The 12,890-nt window shown below is 58.8% G+C and overlaps 1 protein-coding gene across 6 annotated transcripts; it reads left to right on the plus strand.

The window, feature by feature from the left end:
* The first annotated feature begins 270 nt into the window (after nt 1–270).
* Nucleotides 271–12,296, plus strand: EPS8L1 (EPS8 signaling adaptor L1). Of its 6 annotated transcripts, XM_082606533.1 has the most exons (20): nt 271–338; nt 995–1,047; nt 2,804–2,844; nt 3,061–3,119; nt 3,681–3,842; nt 4,163–4,312; nt 4,889–4,971; nt 5,332–5,593; nt 5,854–5,980; nt 6,183–6,271; nt 6,367–6,441; nt 6,537–6,685; nt 7,800–7,941; nt 8,048–8,076; nt 10,026–10,155; nt 10,257–10,370; nt 10,577–10,913; nt 11,098–11,272; nt 11,704–11,836; nt 11,925–12,151. In XM_082606533.1, exons 2-20 carry the CDS (start codon nt 1,031–1,033, stop codon nt 12,009–12,011), a joined length of 2,361 nt encoding a protein of 786 aa, XP_082462659.1. In that variant the 5' UTR covers nt 271–338; nt 995–1,030; the 3' UTR covers nt 12,012–12,151. The 6 variants fall into 6 exon arrangements, with proteins under 6 accessions (XP_082462659.1, XP_082462661.1, XP_082462658.1 ...); XM_082606535.1 differs by lacking the exon at nt 271–338 and having other exon boundaries at nt 1,006–1,047; nt 2,809–2,844; XM_082606532.1 differs by lacking the exons at nt 271–338; nt 995–1,047 and having other exon boundaries at nt 1,096–2,844.
* Nucleotides 12,297–12,890: the final 594 nt, after the last annotated feature.

The following is a 12,890-nucleotide window of genomic DNA, read 5'->3' on the forward strand; positions in this document are numbered from 1 at the left end:
AGCAGTGTTGGGCATTGAGTCTTAGCTGTCATCGTTATCGGGAATTACTGAGGAACATTTCCAAAGGAGGAGGGAAGGCGAGGGCTGGGGGCCGAGGGCACCGGTGGAGAATTGCTGTAGTTCTTGTTCTCCTGTTGTGATGGAGACTATTAGCGTTCTGTCTCCCCCGAGGACATCCCAGCCGGCCCCGCCCAGGGGCCACGCCAGCAGGCTGTACCAGGTGAGTGCTCAGGCATGCGGAGGAGGGAGGGCCCTGGGAGTGAGCAGGAAGGAGAGGCCCCTGTCGGGAAGGGAGAGAAGAGCTCAGAGCCTCCCGTCTGACACAGCTTGAGCAGCAGGTGAGGAGGGGGCCCAGGGAAGAGAGCTGGGTCCTAGCGAGGAAGGGCTGGAGGTGGGGACTCCTGGGTCTGGGGGAGGGGAGCAGGGGGCCCAGACTCCTGGGTCCAGACCCAGGAAAGGCTGGGGGAACTAAAGTCTAGTTCTGAAGAGCTAGAGGCTGGAGATCGGACCCGGACACCTAAGGGAAGACTATGGGGTCGTAGGGGCTGAAGAATTGGATGAATGGTTCTCTGAGGAGAGTTGGTGTCAAAACCCTTTAGTTCCACGGGACAAGGAGCTCTGAGTTCTGGACTCCTGGGACCCTGAGAAAGTAAAAGGCCAGAAGACAGGGAGACAGGATCCCTGGGTAGAGGAAGGAAAATGGAGCACACATAGGTTAGGGAGCTAAATGTATGGAGCCCTGAGGAATTGGGGGTGCGGCAGTGTACTAGGTGTGAGGGGGGAGGGGCTGGGGGTCTGGATCCCTGGGTCTGAGGGAGGAGGGCCTGCAGGTCTAGATTCCTGGTCTGAGGAACAAGGGCCTGAGGGCCTGGACATCTGGGTCTGAGGGAGGCGGGGCTGGGGGCCCGGATTCCTGGTCTGAGCGGGGAGGTGCTGGGGCAGGGATCATAGGTCCTGCGATCAGGTCCAGCCTCACCTCTTTGCTGGCTCCCAGGGCTCCAGGTGGCAGGAGCTCCCCATTCTCAGTGCCATGAGCACCACCACTGGGTAAGTACCCCCGTCCACCAGGTCCCCCGGCCGCCCCACCCTCTCCCCCCACCCTTTCATCCACACCTGCAGGTGGCATTTACAGCAGCCCAGGCCTGGACACTCTGAAGACCACCTGAGCTGCCTCCCTCCTGCTGCCAAGCAGACAGACCCGGGTTCAAATCCAGGCGCTAACTTTCAGCAGTGGTGTGGCCCTGGCCAAAGGACATCACCTCTTCAAGCCTCAGTCCCTCCTCCGTGAAACAGGGACGATTTTGAGAGCTTGATAGGCTAATGCACATACAGGACCTAGCAGAGCATCTGACCAACAGCAGGTGTTCAACTCATGAGAACTGCTAGGCTATCGTTGTTACCTTTTCTTTTTCTTTCTTTCTTTTTTTTTTTTTTTTTGGCGGTACGCGGGCCTCTCACTGTTGTGGCCTCTCCCGCTGCGGAGCACAGGCTCCGGACGCGCAGGCTCAGCGGCCATGGCTCACGGACCCAGCCGCTCCTCGGCACGTGGGATCTTCCCAGACCAGGGCACCAACCCGTGTCCCCTGCATCGGCAGGCGGACTCTCAACCACTGCGCCACCAGGGAAGCCCTCTTTTTCTTTTTTTGGCTGCGCTGCGTGGCATATGGGATCTTAGTTCCCCAACCAGGGATGGAACCCGGGCCCACGGCACTGAAAGCACCGAGTCCTAACCACTGGACCTCCAGGGAATTCCCAGTTGTTATATCTTATAATTAAATATTGACCCTTTGCTAAAAACTCAGGGCTGTTTACAATGAAGGGTCAAGTCTCCTGGAGTGAGCAGGGAGAAGGATAAAGAGAGAAGCATGGGAATAGCTGCATGGGAGATGGAAGGGAAGGAGTTCTCCAGCCCAGAGGTAATCAAATTGTGGGGAGATTTGACTGACAAGAGCAGGATGAGGAGCAGAGGTTTGACTAAAAGAGCTTCTCATCCTTCATCTCTCATCTCCGACCCCAACCAAGCTCTGAGCTTCTGTTATTTCTGTGGAAACGGGGACTCGAGAATTCTCAGAGAAAGTGACCTTGAAGAGGAGGTCGAGGGCAAGAGACAGAGAAGGATTTGGTTGAAAAGAACCTGGCCCGTGGGGTAGGAGGGGAAGAAGATAACTTTCCATCTACTCCCAATACTAATGCTACTGTAAAAAATCCCATTTATTGGGAGTTCCCTGGTGGTCTAGTGGTTAGGATTTGGCGCTTTCAGTGCCGTGGCCCAGGTTCAATCCCTGGTCAGGGAACTGAGATCCTGCAAGCCACACAGCACAGCGCAGCCAAAAAAAAAAAAAAAAATCCCATTTATTGAGCAACTACTGTGTGTTAAGCCCTTTGCATCATCTTAACAATGATAATAACAGTTACTAAGGCTGCACAGCATTCCAGCTGCATCATCTCACTGAATTAGCCCAACAGACCTACCAGACAGACACTATAGGGTAACTAACCCCTGTCTTATGGAAAGGGAAGCTGAAGCAGGAGAGATCGTCTCCCACCCGGGGTCTTATGACAACGCAGTAGCTGACAGAAGATTCGAACCCAGGTCTGTGTGACAGTAGAGATCACACTCGCCACCACGACCCAGTACCACTGCCATACTTGTCTTGTTAAAGTCCAGCTCTGGCCCTGCCCTCCCCTACTCAAAACCCTCCATGGCTCCCCACTGCCCTCACAAGCTCTGCTGGGCACTCAAAACTCCCATGATCTGCCCCCAATTCCCATGGCCCCTCTCACCCCTCTTTTCCTTCACTAGTCCAGAAGCTTCTCCCAAACGGAATGCCAAGTCTATCTATGGTGAGTTGAGGGGCAAGGAAGCCCCAGGCCAAGAGAAACTAGGTCTGAGGGAGGAGGTAACTGAGGACCCGAACTCCTGGATCTGATGGGGGAAGGGTTTAGGGGTCTGGACTCCTTTTCTCAGGGAGGAGGGGCTGGGGGTCTGGCCTCCTGGGTCTGAGGGGGAAGGGGCTGGGAGCTGGGTCTCCTGCAGCCATTCTCCTTCTCCCCCCACAGAACAGAGGAAGCGTTACTCCACTGAGGTTATGGCCGATGTTTCCCAATATCCAGTTAATGTGAGTCTGGGGTCTCTGTTGCCACGGGGAGCCTTGCAGGAGGCAAGGCAGGCCTGAGGAGATGGGGGAGTTGAAAGCAGTTAGACCTCCAAGCAGCAAGAACTTGGGAAACTCAGTTTGCTCATCTGCAAAGTGGACTTCTTCTGCCTTGCCTCAGATGTGGGTATTCCGTGGAGGAAATCAATTCCACTTGAATCTGCCAGCTTTTCCTCTGAACCAGCTCCTGTGCTGGATAGTTGGACCACAGGGACAAATCAGATGCAATCCTGGATGAGTAGGGGTCAGACAAGGTCCAGAGGTACCAGCAAAATTGCCAGGTGCTCTAACAGAGGTAGAGCTGCTTAGAAGGAACTAGATATAATCCAGACCATTCTCTGCCTCCAAGGGGTCTAGCTGGAGAGCCTAACCCAGGGAAGACACACAGAGGGCACTGGAAGGAGGTGGCGCAGGTGATCAGAGAAGGCTTCCCAGAGGAGGTGTGCGTAGTCGCAGGCTGGAAGGCTGATTCCAGGGGCTTCTCAGCCCACCTGGCTTCATCTTGGGACTCACTGCTTTCTCCAGCACCTGGTGACCTTCTGCCTGGGTGACGAGGACGGCGTGCACACGGTGGAGGACGCCTCGCGGAAGCTGGCCCTCATGGACAGCCAAGGCCGCGTCTGGGCCCAGAACATGCTGCTGCGCGTGTCTCCCAAACACGTTGCGCTGCTGGACCCAGTCTCCAAGGTGCCACGGGGCACATGGGTGGAAGGAGCAGCTTGGACTGAGCCCACTAAGGCATGGAGAGCCCCAGGGACGTCAGGGATCTGAGTGTGAATCTTGATTCCTGCACGTCCTTCCTCTAGGAACTTTGGCAAGGGACCCCCGCCCCCTTTTTGAGCCTCATTAGCCTCATCTATTAAACAGGGGTGTTGTCCCTGGCCCCCCAACTTGGGGTGGAGGTTGCCCCGCGCAGTGCCTGTACGTGCTGGCACTGCTGGCACCACTTAGGAGTATCCTTGGCTCAGGGTCTCAGTTTACCCGCCGTCCCACCCTCCACCCCACAGGAGGAGCTGGAGTCTTACCCGCTGAGCGCCATCGTGCGTTGCGACACGGTGATACCGCCGGGCCAGAGCTGCTCACTGCTGCTGCTCGTGTGCCAGGAGCCCGAGCGCACGCAGCCCGACGTGCACTTCTTCCAGGGCCTGCGTCTGGGGGTGAGCGAACGGGGGTCGGGGCCACAGGCTGAGACCCTGCGGATTCCGGGGGCGGAGCTGAAACTGGGCGGAGCCCGGAGCCGGACCTCCAACGGGGCGGGGCCTCTAAGACGGGGGGCATGGTGTACGGCAAAGGCGGGGTCAGGGCCAGCGGAGGGGGCGTGACCTGTAAAGGAATTCTGGGAGGGAGGGGGATTTGAGGACAGATTGAACGTAGGGTCGAGAAGGAACGAGAGGGCATAATGGAGACGGAGGCTAAGAGCTAAGAGCTCGGACAGCACGTGGACAGAACATGGAAGTGAGAGTCTGGGGGAGCAGCCAGAACTAGGATGGGAGTGAGTGTGGTCCAGGGGCGAAGTGCCGTCTGGACTGGGTCTCCGTGGTTGGGGGAGTGGCCTAAGGCAGGGACAGTTTAAGAGGCGGGGTGTGAGTGCAGGGCGTGGACGTGCGTGGGCGCAGTGCGTGAGCTATGACTGGACGTGGTCTGGGGCCGAGCTGAGGAATCGATCCGGTCGGAGAGCCGCCTGGGCGGGCAGTGGGTGGGTTGGGGTCGTGCCCTGACGGCGTGATTGACAGGCGGAGTTGATCCGAGAGGACATCCAGGGGGCTCTGCACAACTACCGCTCGGGCCGCGGGGAGCGCAGGGCGGCGGCGCTCAGGTAAGGGGGCCGGGCTGGAAGATGGGGAGAAGAGACGACGGGGAGGTCTCTGGGGAGCCGGCTCCCCTCTTTGGGCCTCAGTTTCCCCATCCGAGAAATCGGTGGATACCACTAGCCTAGAGCAGAACGAGTTTTAAATGGAGTCAAACAAACCCTGTACCAAGTGTACTCCCCTCCCTCTGCCTCAGTTTCCCTCCGGAGAGGTGCTCTCCCATCCCCCATATATCGGATTTCTCCCTACCACTGAGAGCCTAGGTTTGACCCCTTTGGGCCACAGTGTTTCAGATTGAAGCCCCGAATTTCTCCCCTCCCCGGACCCCTCGGTGTGCCCAGCCTCAGTTTCCCCTTCTTCCCCCGCAGGGCCACGCGGAAGGAGCTGCAGTGCCAGCCCTCGCCCACCGCCGTGACCCCGCCCCTGCAGCACCGCCCGACGGTCCACGCCGCGATCAACACGGTGGAGCCGGCCGCGGGCCGCGGGCGACCCCAGGCGGACCCCATCCCAGAGACTGCAGAGATAGGGAGGCCGGGCCGGGCGGAGGTCTGCAGCAGCGCTGACCCGGCCTCTCGGGACCTGGGCCCCTGCGGCCCAGACCTGGCCAGTCTGCAGGCGGAGCGGGAAGTGGTGAGTGAGGCGGGGCTAGGGCCGGGGCGGGACTGGCTGCAGGTGTGAATCTTCTGTCAGGGGGTGGGGCTTGGTTCTGGGGACTTGGTCAGACTTCTGGGGGTGTGGCCGGCGGGGACAGAATGGGGGCAGGGTCAAGCATCAGAGGGCGTGGCCTGGCCTGAATGTGCCTAAGCGCTCTTGGTTTGAGAGGGCTTGGACAGGGGTGATGAGGGTCCGAGATTCAGGGGTCCCACGCATCCCCCTGCTCTGCCCCCCAGGACATCCTGAACCACGTGTTCGACGACGTGGAAACCTTCGTATCAAGGCTGCAGAAGTCTGCCGAGGCGACCCGAGTGCTGGAGCACCGAGAGCGCAGCCGCAGGACCCGGCACCGGGAGGCCGGGGGTGAGGAGGCGCCACCGATTGGCAACCCTGAACACCCCCTTCCTGGCCACTCCCAAATATCCACCCTCTCCCTTGGGTCTCCCCTTGCACCCCCTGCCAGTTTGACTCCCTATCGCGATCTCACTGGGTCACTGCCTCTCTCTTCGACCCTGCCTGACGCTGTCTGCATGTGCCCCATCACCGCGCCTGCCTCTCTACCCAGAGGGCCTCCTGACGCTGCGGGCCAAGCCGCCCTCAGAGGCCGAGTTCATTGATGTGCTTCAGAAAATCAAGTACGCCTTCAGCTTGCTGGTGAGGACGGGTTCATCCCGGGGCGTCAGGGGGCGAGGGGAATAACAAACCTGACCTGTCCGCGCACTAATACCAGCACCTCCCCGGCTCCACAGGCCCGGCTGCGCAGCAACATCTCCAACCCCTCCTCCCCAGAACTGCTGCACTTCCTGTTCGGACCTCTGCAAATGGTGAGACACGCCCGACCTCAGCCCTCAGGGCAGCCTGCAGCAGGAGGGTTCCACTTCAAGGTCTGATAGCTTGCCCACTCTTGCGCCCCTGCCAGATTGTGGACACCTCGGGCGGCCCCCAGTTCGCGAGCTGCGTGCGGCGGCCGCATCTGACTTCCGAGGCTGTGGCGCTACTGTGGGACAACGTCACCCAACTTGAAAACACGCTCTGGACCTCGTTGGGGGACTCTTGGACCCGCCCGGGGTAAGGGACGGGGCTGGGAGGCTGGAGGAGCGGCAATTTAGGGGCGGGGCTGGGAGGCTGGGGTCGTGGTGATTGGAGAGACAGGTCTGGCAGGAGGCGTGGTGATTCAGGGGCGAGGCGGGGGGGGGCTGGGGTCGTGGTGATTGGTGAGACAGGCCTGGAAGGCAGGAGGCGTGGTGATCCAGGGGCGTGGCGGGGGGCTGGGAGCGTGGTGATTGGAGGGACAGGGCTGGGAAGCAGGAGGCGTGGTGATTTACGGGTGGGGCTGGGAGGAAGTGGCGGGGCTGTTGGAAGGATGGGGCTAGGAGGGTAGGTTAGTTGTGGGGCTTAGCTGGAGGGTGTCGCCAAAGAAATTGAAGTTCAGGTGGGATTAGGTCAAATGCCACGATCCGATTGGAGGGAAGGCCAGCAGCTTTCCGTGGCGTATGAAACTGTCTGCTGAGCCTCAGACAGCAGCTACCCCCTTTGGTGGTGTGGCGGTGCCCGTGGTTCTCTCCTAGGCAGGCCTATCAACTCCAGGCTCTGTGGTAGTAATTTGTACCCAGGACCTGTCCTCTTAGTCACTCACCTTTCCCCAAGGAGTGTGTTGTTTTCTCTGTTTAAAAAAGTTGCAAAAATAAATCTTAAAGTTAGGTAGTTAGGTTTTTCGTAGCATGGTTAAAAAAAAAAAACTCAAACCGGAATAAAAGGCAGGACTTAGAGGAATGGAGTGAGGCTATGCCCAAGAGGCCGGCTTAGGAAACGTTTGGTCTGTGGTTTTGGAAAGGGGGTGCAGTCTTTGCGCTTGGAGGCTGAGAGCTTCAAGGGAGTACGTGCAGAGCTAGTTGCTGGGCTTAGGGGAAAGGGACGGGATGTGTGTAGCTAGAAACACGGTTTGGAATCAGAGGTGAGATTCAGAGGCCAGGGCGGAGCATGAATGGAATCAGGGTATTTACAAATATAGTTGATGTTGTGGATGCAGCTTAGAGGCAAGGGCAGGGCTTGGCAAAAGGGGGCAAGATTAGAATTGTTGGAATAGAACGAGGCTTAAGGGGAGGGGGAAAACTTCACGAAGTTACTGACAGGGAGGTCAGACCAGGATCCCTGAGGATCCCTTGCCCCTCCTTGGCTGCAGGATGGAGCTACCCTCAGAGGAGGGACCCCCATACAGACCTGAGTTCTACAGCGGCTGGGAGCCCACAGCCACGGACCCACAGGGCCGCGCCTGGGAGGACCCAGTAGAGAAACAGCTACAACACGAGCGGCGGCGCCAGCAGGTGAGGCTAAGGCTTAAGCTCCCCCAGGTGACACAGGGGGGCCGTGACTGGGAATTCTGCGGTGCAGTCCGGGCCCCACCTGATCTACTGCTCTCATCTCCTGCAGCAAAGCACTCCTCAGGTCGCTGTCAACGGGTGAGTGTCAATGGGTGGGTCGGGTCAGGTGGGGTCCAGGAGGGGTGCGTCCTGGGGGCTCCCAGCGCTGACTCCGCTTCCCCTTTTTTCTTTTTCCTTTTGTCTTCCGGCTCTTCGAAGGTGGGTGAGGTGGTGATGAGGCAGGGGCCCGGGCTGGGAGAGGGGGGAGGATCAATGAGGGAGGGAGTGGGGCCCAGACTTCTGGGTTCGAGGGAGGAGGGAACTGGAGGCCCAGATTCCAGGGTCTAAGGGAGGAGGGTGCTGGGAGTGGGTGAAGTTTGAGAGGGACCCCTAGATCCCCAAAGGTCTGGAAGAAGGCAGTTTGGTTTCCCAGGGCCTGGGAAGCTCCCTGCCTGGGTCCCTATATGGACAGAGTCCTGGGTGTTGGAGAGAAGAGGCTGGGGAATTATATATTGGGCTTTGAAGAAGAGCTCAAGTCTGGTGCTTGGGACCTTGGAGACCCAGGGAAGTAGGCTTGGGACTTAAGGGGCCAAGGGGCAAGTTTCTGGGACAGTTAGGAAGTGGTAATACCTCTGGGCTCCTGAGGGAGGTAAAGGCTGGGAGGCTGGACCCTTGCTTTCCCACGGCTGTAGAGCAATTGTCTCAGTCCCTGCTGGGTGTCACACTGGGACCTTTTAAGCATTAACAGGTGGAGGACATTAAAGCTTGAGATCTGGACTCCTAGGTCTCTGGAGGAGGAAATAACTGGGGTTGCAAATTCATAGTTCCAACAAGCAATGGCGGTGCAGACTCTTGGGTCCCGGGGGAAGAAGGGCCTAGAGGAACTAGGATTCCTTGGGCAAGTCGGGGGGCAGATGTGAGGAAAGCTGCGTGGGATGAGAAGACAACAAAGCAGCAGGTCTGGAGGAGCAGAAGGGGGTCTGGGTGAGGGGTCAGGCGGAGTCTCAGCAGAGACGGCGGGAGCTGCCGCCGGCCCCACACAAGGGGTGCCTCGGTCCTGAAGACTCCCCTCTCCCTTGCACAGGTAGGCCTGATCCGGGCTGAGGTGCCTTTTACTGGGTTGTCAGAGCTAAAAGTCTGCTCCCCCTCCCCCCAGCTGCCTGGTCTAGCGGACCCCCCTCTCGGTGCGCTTCTGAATCTTGAGCTTGACACCCACAGCTTTTAACTCACCTTTTTTTTGCGCTTCAAGTTCTTTGTGGGGGGCAGGAGAGGAATGGAAATAATAATAATCCCTCCCTGAAAGAGGGAGAAGTCTGTGAGGCTGTACAGGCTAGCAGTGAGGAGCTCAGGGTCATGGGAGCACTCAGGTTCACGTCCAGCTGTGTGCAAGTAGAATGGAATTACTCAGGACATGAGCGCCGGGGCCAGCCTGCCTGGGTCCCAATCTGACTACACCTCTTTCTTGCTTTGTGACCTTTACATCACCGTGTCACTTTATATCGCTGTTCCTTTCCTGTAAAATGGAGATAACAGTTGGGTCTCTGGAGGGAGGAAGGAACTCGGGGGTCCGAACTCACAGCTCTACCAAGTGTTGTCTCTAGCATCAAATCAGCTAATATATGTAGCAGACTTTGAACAGTGTCTGGCACGTAATAAGTGCTATATAAGTGTTAACTATTGTTTTTATTATGCTTGTGAGATCATTATGCATGAGTCAAGTACACAGTAGATGCTCAATAAATAGCAGCTGTCTCTAGCTGTGTAATCTGGGGAGAGTCATTTTATTTCTCTGAGCCTGAATGTTCTCATCTATAAAATGGAGCTGAGGCTAGACTCATATCATGTGCTTACTGCATGGTGCCAGGCACATAAGGAGCACAATATATTCAAGCCCGTATTCCAATTTCAAACCTCCGTTAACAGTATTAACCTGCCTCCCCTGCCTCGACCCCTGCTTGGCTTTAACCCCAGCTCACACCAACACCCTACAGTCCAGAGCAGTGGAGCTGGCTACCTCCTTACCCCCCAACCCTTCCCCTTCTCCTCAGTCACCAAGACCAGGAACCAGAAGATGAGCCCCAGGGGCTGGAGCCGGCGGGAAAGTGGGTCCTATGCAATTATGACTTCCAGGCGCGCAATAGCAGCGAGCTGCCCGTCAAGCAGTGGGACATATTGGAGGTCAGAGGAGTGGGGGACGGGGTGGGGGGCTGGGGGGGTTGGAGTCCACCCAACCCTAGCTACAGATACAGCCTCAGAACCCTCCCCTGTACCTCTTCCAGGTCCTGGATGACCAGCGCAAGTGGTGGAAGGTTCGGGACCAGAGAGGGCAGGAGGGATATGTACCCTATAATATCCTGACACCCCACCCGGGGCCGCGGGGGGACCGCAGCCTGGTGAGCCAGGGCAGACTCCTGGGTCTTGAGGGAAGAGGGGCTGGGGTCAGATCCTGGGTCTTGGGAACAAGAGGAGTGGGGGATAAGGGGTCAAAATCACTGGCAGAGGAAGTGGCTGAGGATTCGGAAATTTACCTCCAGGCGAAGGGGACTGGGACTCAGTCCTCTTTCTGATCCAGATGCTCTCCTCTTTTTCCCCTCTCTAGGAGAACAGCACTCCCTTTCCCCCTCCACCACCAATGTCGGCCCCGGCTCCGGCTCCCCCTCCACCACCAGCGCCGGCCGTGGCTCCGGCTCCCCCTCCTCCACCAGTGTCGGCCGTGGCTCCGGCTCCCCCTCCTCCACCAGCGTCGGCCGTGGCTCCGGCTCCCCCTCCCCCACCAGCCTCGGCCCCGGCTCCTCCCCCGCCGACCTCTCCCGCACCAGCGCCGACCCTGGCTCCCGCTCCCCGTCCCCGACCAGCGCGGACCCAGGCTCCGGCTCCGTCTCGGTCTCCCAGGGACAGCTGCGAGAGCCTCAACAACTTGGACTCCGGCAAGAAGGGTGAGTGGTAGGGGCACCCCTTCGAAGGAGCGGTCCTTGTCCTCGCTTTCCAGGCAGAGAAACCGAGGCTCAGAAAGAGTAAACGGACTCCCGACCCATCACGAGGACGCTGGAGGTCCCCGACCCTCTGAGCCCAGGGCCCTTCGCCCTGAGTCCGCCCTCCCTCCCGGTTTCCCGCCTGCAGAGAAATTCTCCCAGATGCTCAGTATCAACGAGGAGCTGCAGGCACGCCTGGCCCAGGGCCTCACGGGCCCCAGCCGCGCAGCCCCGGGGCCCCGCGCCCCGGAGCCGCAGCTCAGCCCGCGCTCCAGCGCTTCGGAGGTCCGCGCCTGGCTGCAGGGCAAGGGCTTTAGTTCAGGGTGAGTGTGGCAGGTGCCGGCTAGGGGACCCTGAGATACCGGCGCTAGAGGCGGAGCGCTCCAATTGGCCCAGAGGGGGCATGGAAGACCACGGGAGACCGGGATTGGTCCCAAACGGGGGTCCGCCTGATAGCAACTAGACTGTCGGGCTGTGATTGGCATGTTTTTCCAGGCTCCGATTGGAGTCTCCAGGGAAGCCCCGCCTCCCTTGGAAGGCAGCCCCCACCCCACCCCACCCCACGGCGCGCTATGATTGGTGGTGGTTGGGGATTCAGGAGCCATCAGCAGCGGCCGCCCCCCCGCTTGAGAGTTAGACTGCTGCTCAGATTGGACAAAGGGCTAAGCGGGCGTAAAGTGGTTGGTGGGGCTGAGGAGGCTTGAGCCGTGATTGGCCAACAGGCCTGACTGTGCCCTGGCATGACCCTGCTCAGGACCCTGGCCGCGCTAGGCGCACTGAGCGGCGCGCAGCTATTCTCGCTGCAGAAAGAGAAGTTTCGGGCGCTGAGCCCCGAGGAGGGGGCGCGCGTGTACAGCCAGATCACAGTGCAGCGCTCGCTGCTGGAGGTGAGGCGGGCGCTCGTCCCCGAGCCCGGACTGGGGAGGGCGCTGAGGGCTCTGCCTCCAACATCCTGATTTTCCACGCCCCCTCCAGGACAAAGAGAAAGTGTCAGAGCTGGAGGCGGTAATGAAGAAGCAAAAGAAGAGGATGGAAGACGAGGTGGAAACGGAAGTCATTTGATCCTTCCCCGCCCCTCCACTAAGTTTCCAGGCAGCAGCCCCGCGGGAGAACGGACTCTGCAGACTGCCCCACCAACGGTAGATCCCTCCAGGGACCGCCGACCTGCTCCAGCCTTGGTCTTACCCCGTCCGGTTAGATAAATCGGCCCGTCCTTAATGGAGTCTCCCGAGAAATGCTCTCGTATTGGCCGAGAACGGGCACTGAGACAATTTAGGGCAAGTGCTTGCGCTCTGGAGCCCTGTGTATTGTGATAATGCTACCCACTCTATAAACAGCCTCCTCTTAGCAGGCGGTGTCAACTGCTGTCCCTTCTCTACCCGGGTACCAGGGGCCAGGAACCTGACCCTCACCTCAGCAACAGCCTCACAGGAAAGGAATCTAGCAGATGTCCCCACTCTCTTTGGTTTCTTTCTCTGAATCCTCCCAACTCAGGCTTCCTCCTGACCTCCCAGCGTCTAGTCTGTCCTCTAGTTCACTCCAGAGGGAACTTCCGAACACCCAATGCCCCCGTCCACCCCTTGCTCAAAATCCTTTTCTGGCTCCCCGTCGCCGTCTTAGCCCCATAGCCTGGCATTCGAGGCCCTGAGTGGTTTGGTGCCTACATCTCCAACCTCGTCCTCACCTCCTCATCCCCAGTGCATTCTGGTCCTGCCCTTCTCCACACACTCCCCCAAACCCCTTCAATCACTGGGGGTTTTAACAATTGCTGGTTTCTGCTGGCTGGAACGATTCTCTGCCTGTTGAACTCCTATTCAGCTGTCCTGACCCAGCTCAAATACCCTCTTTGGAAAAGCCTGCCCTCATCCCCTAGGTTAGTCTCCCAGCATCCACTTTTACACCTTGTTCCCCATTTCCAGCCAGGGGTCCAGCTACGGAGAA

Source organism: Mesoplodon mirus (assembly GCF_964341445.2).
Source record: "Mesoplodon mirus genome assembly, chromosome: 19".
Classification (NCBI taxonomy): Eukaryota; Metazoa; Chordata; class Mammalia; order Artiodactyla; family Ziphiidae; genus Mesoplodon; species Mesoplodon mirus.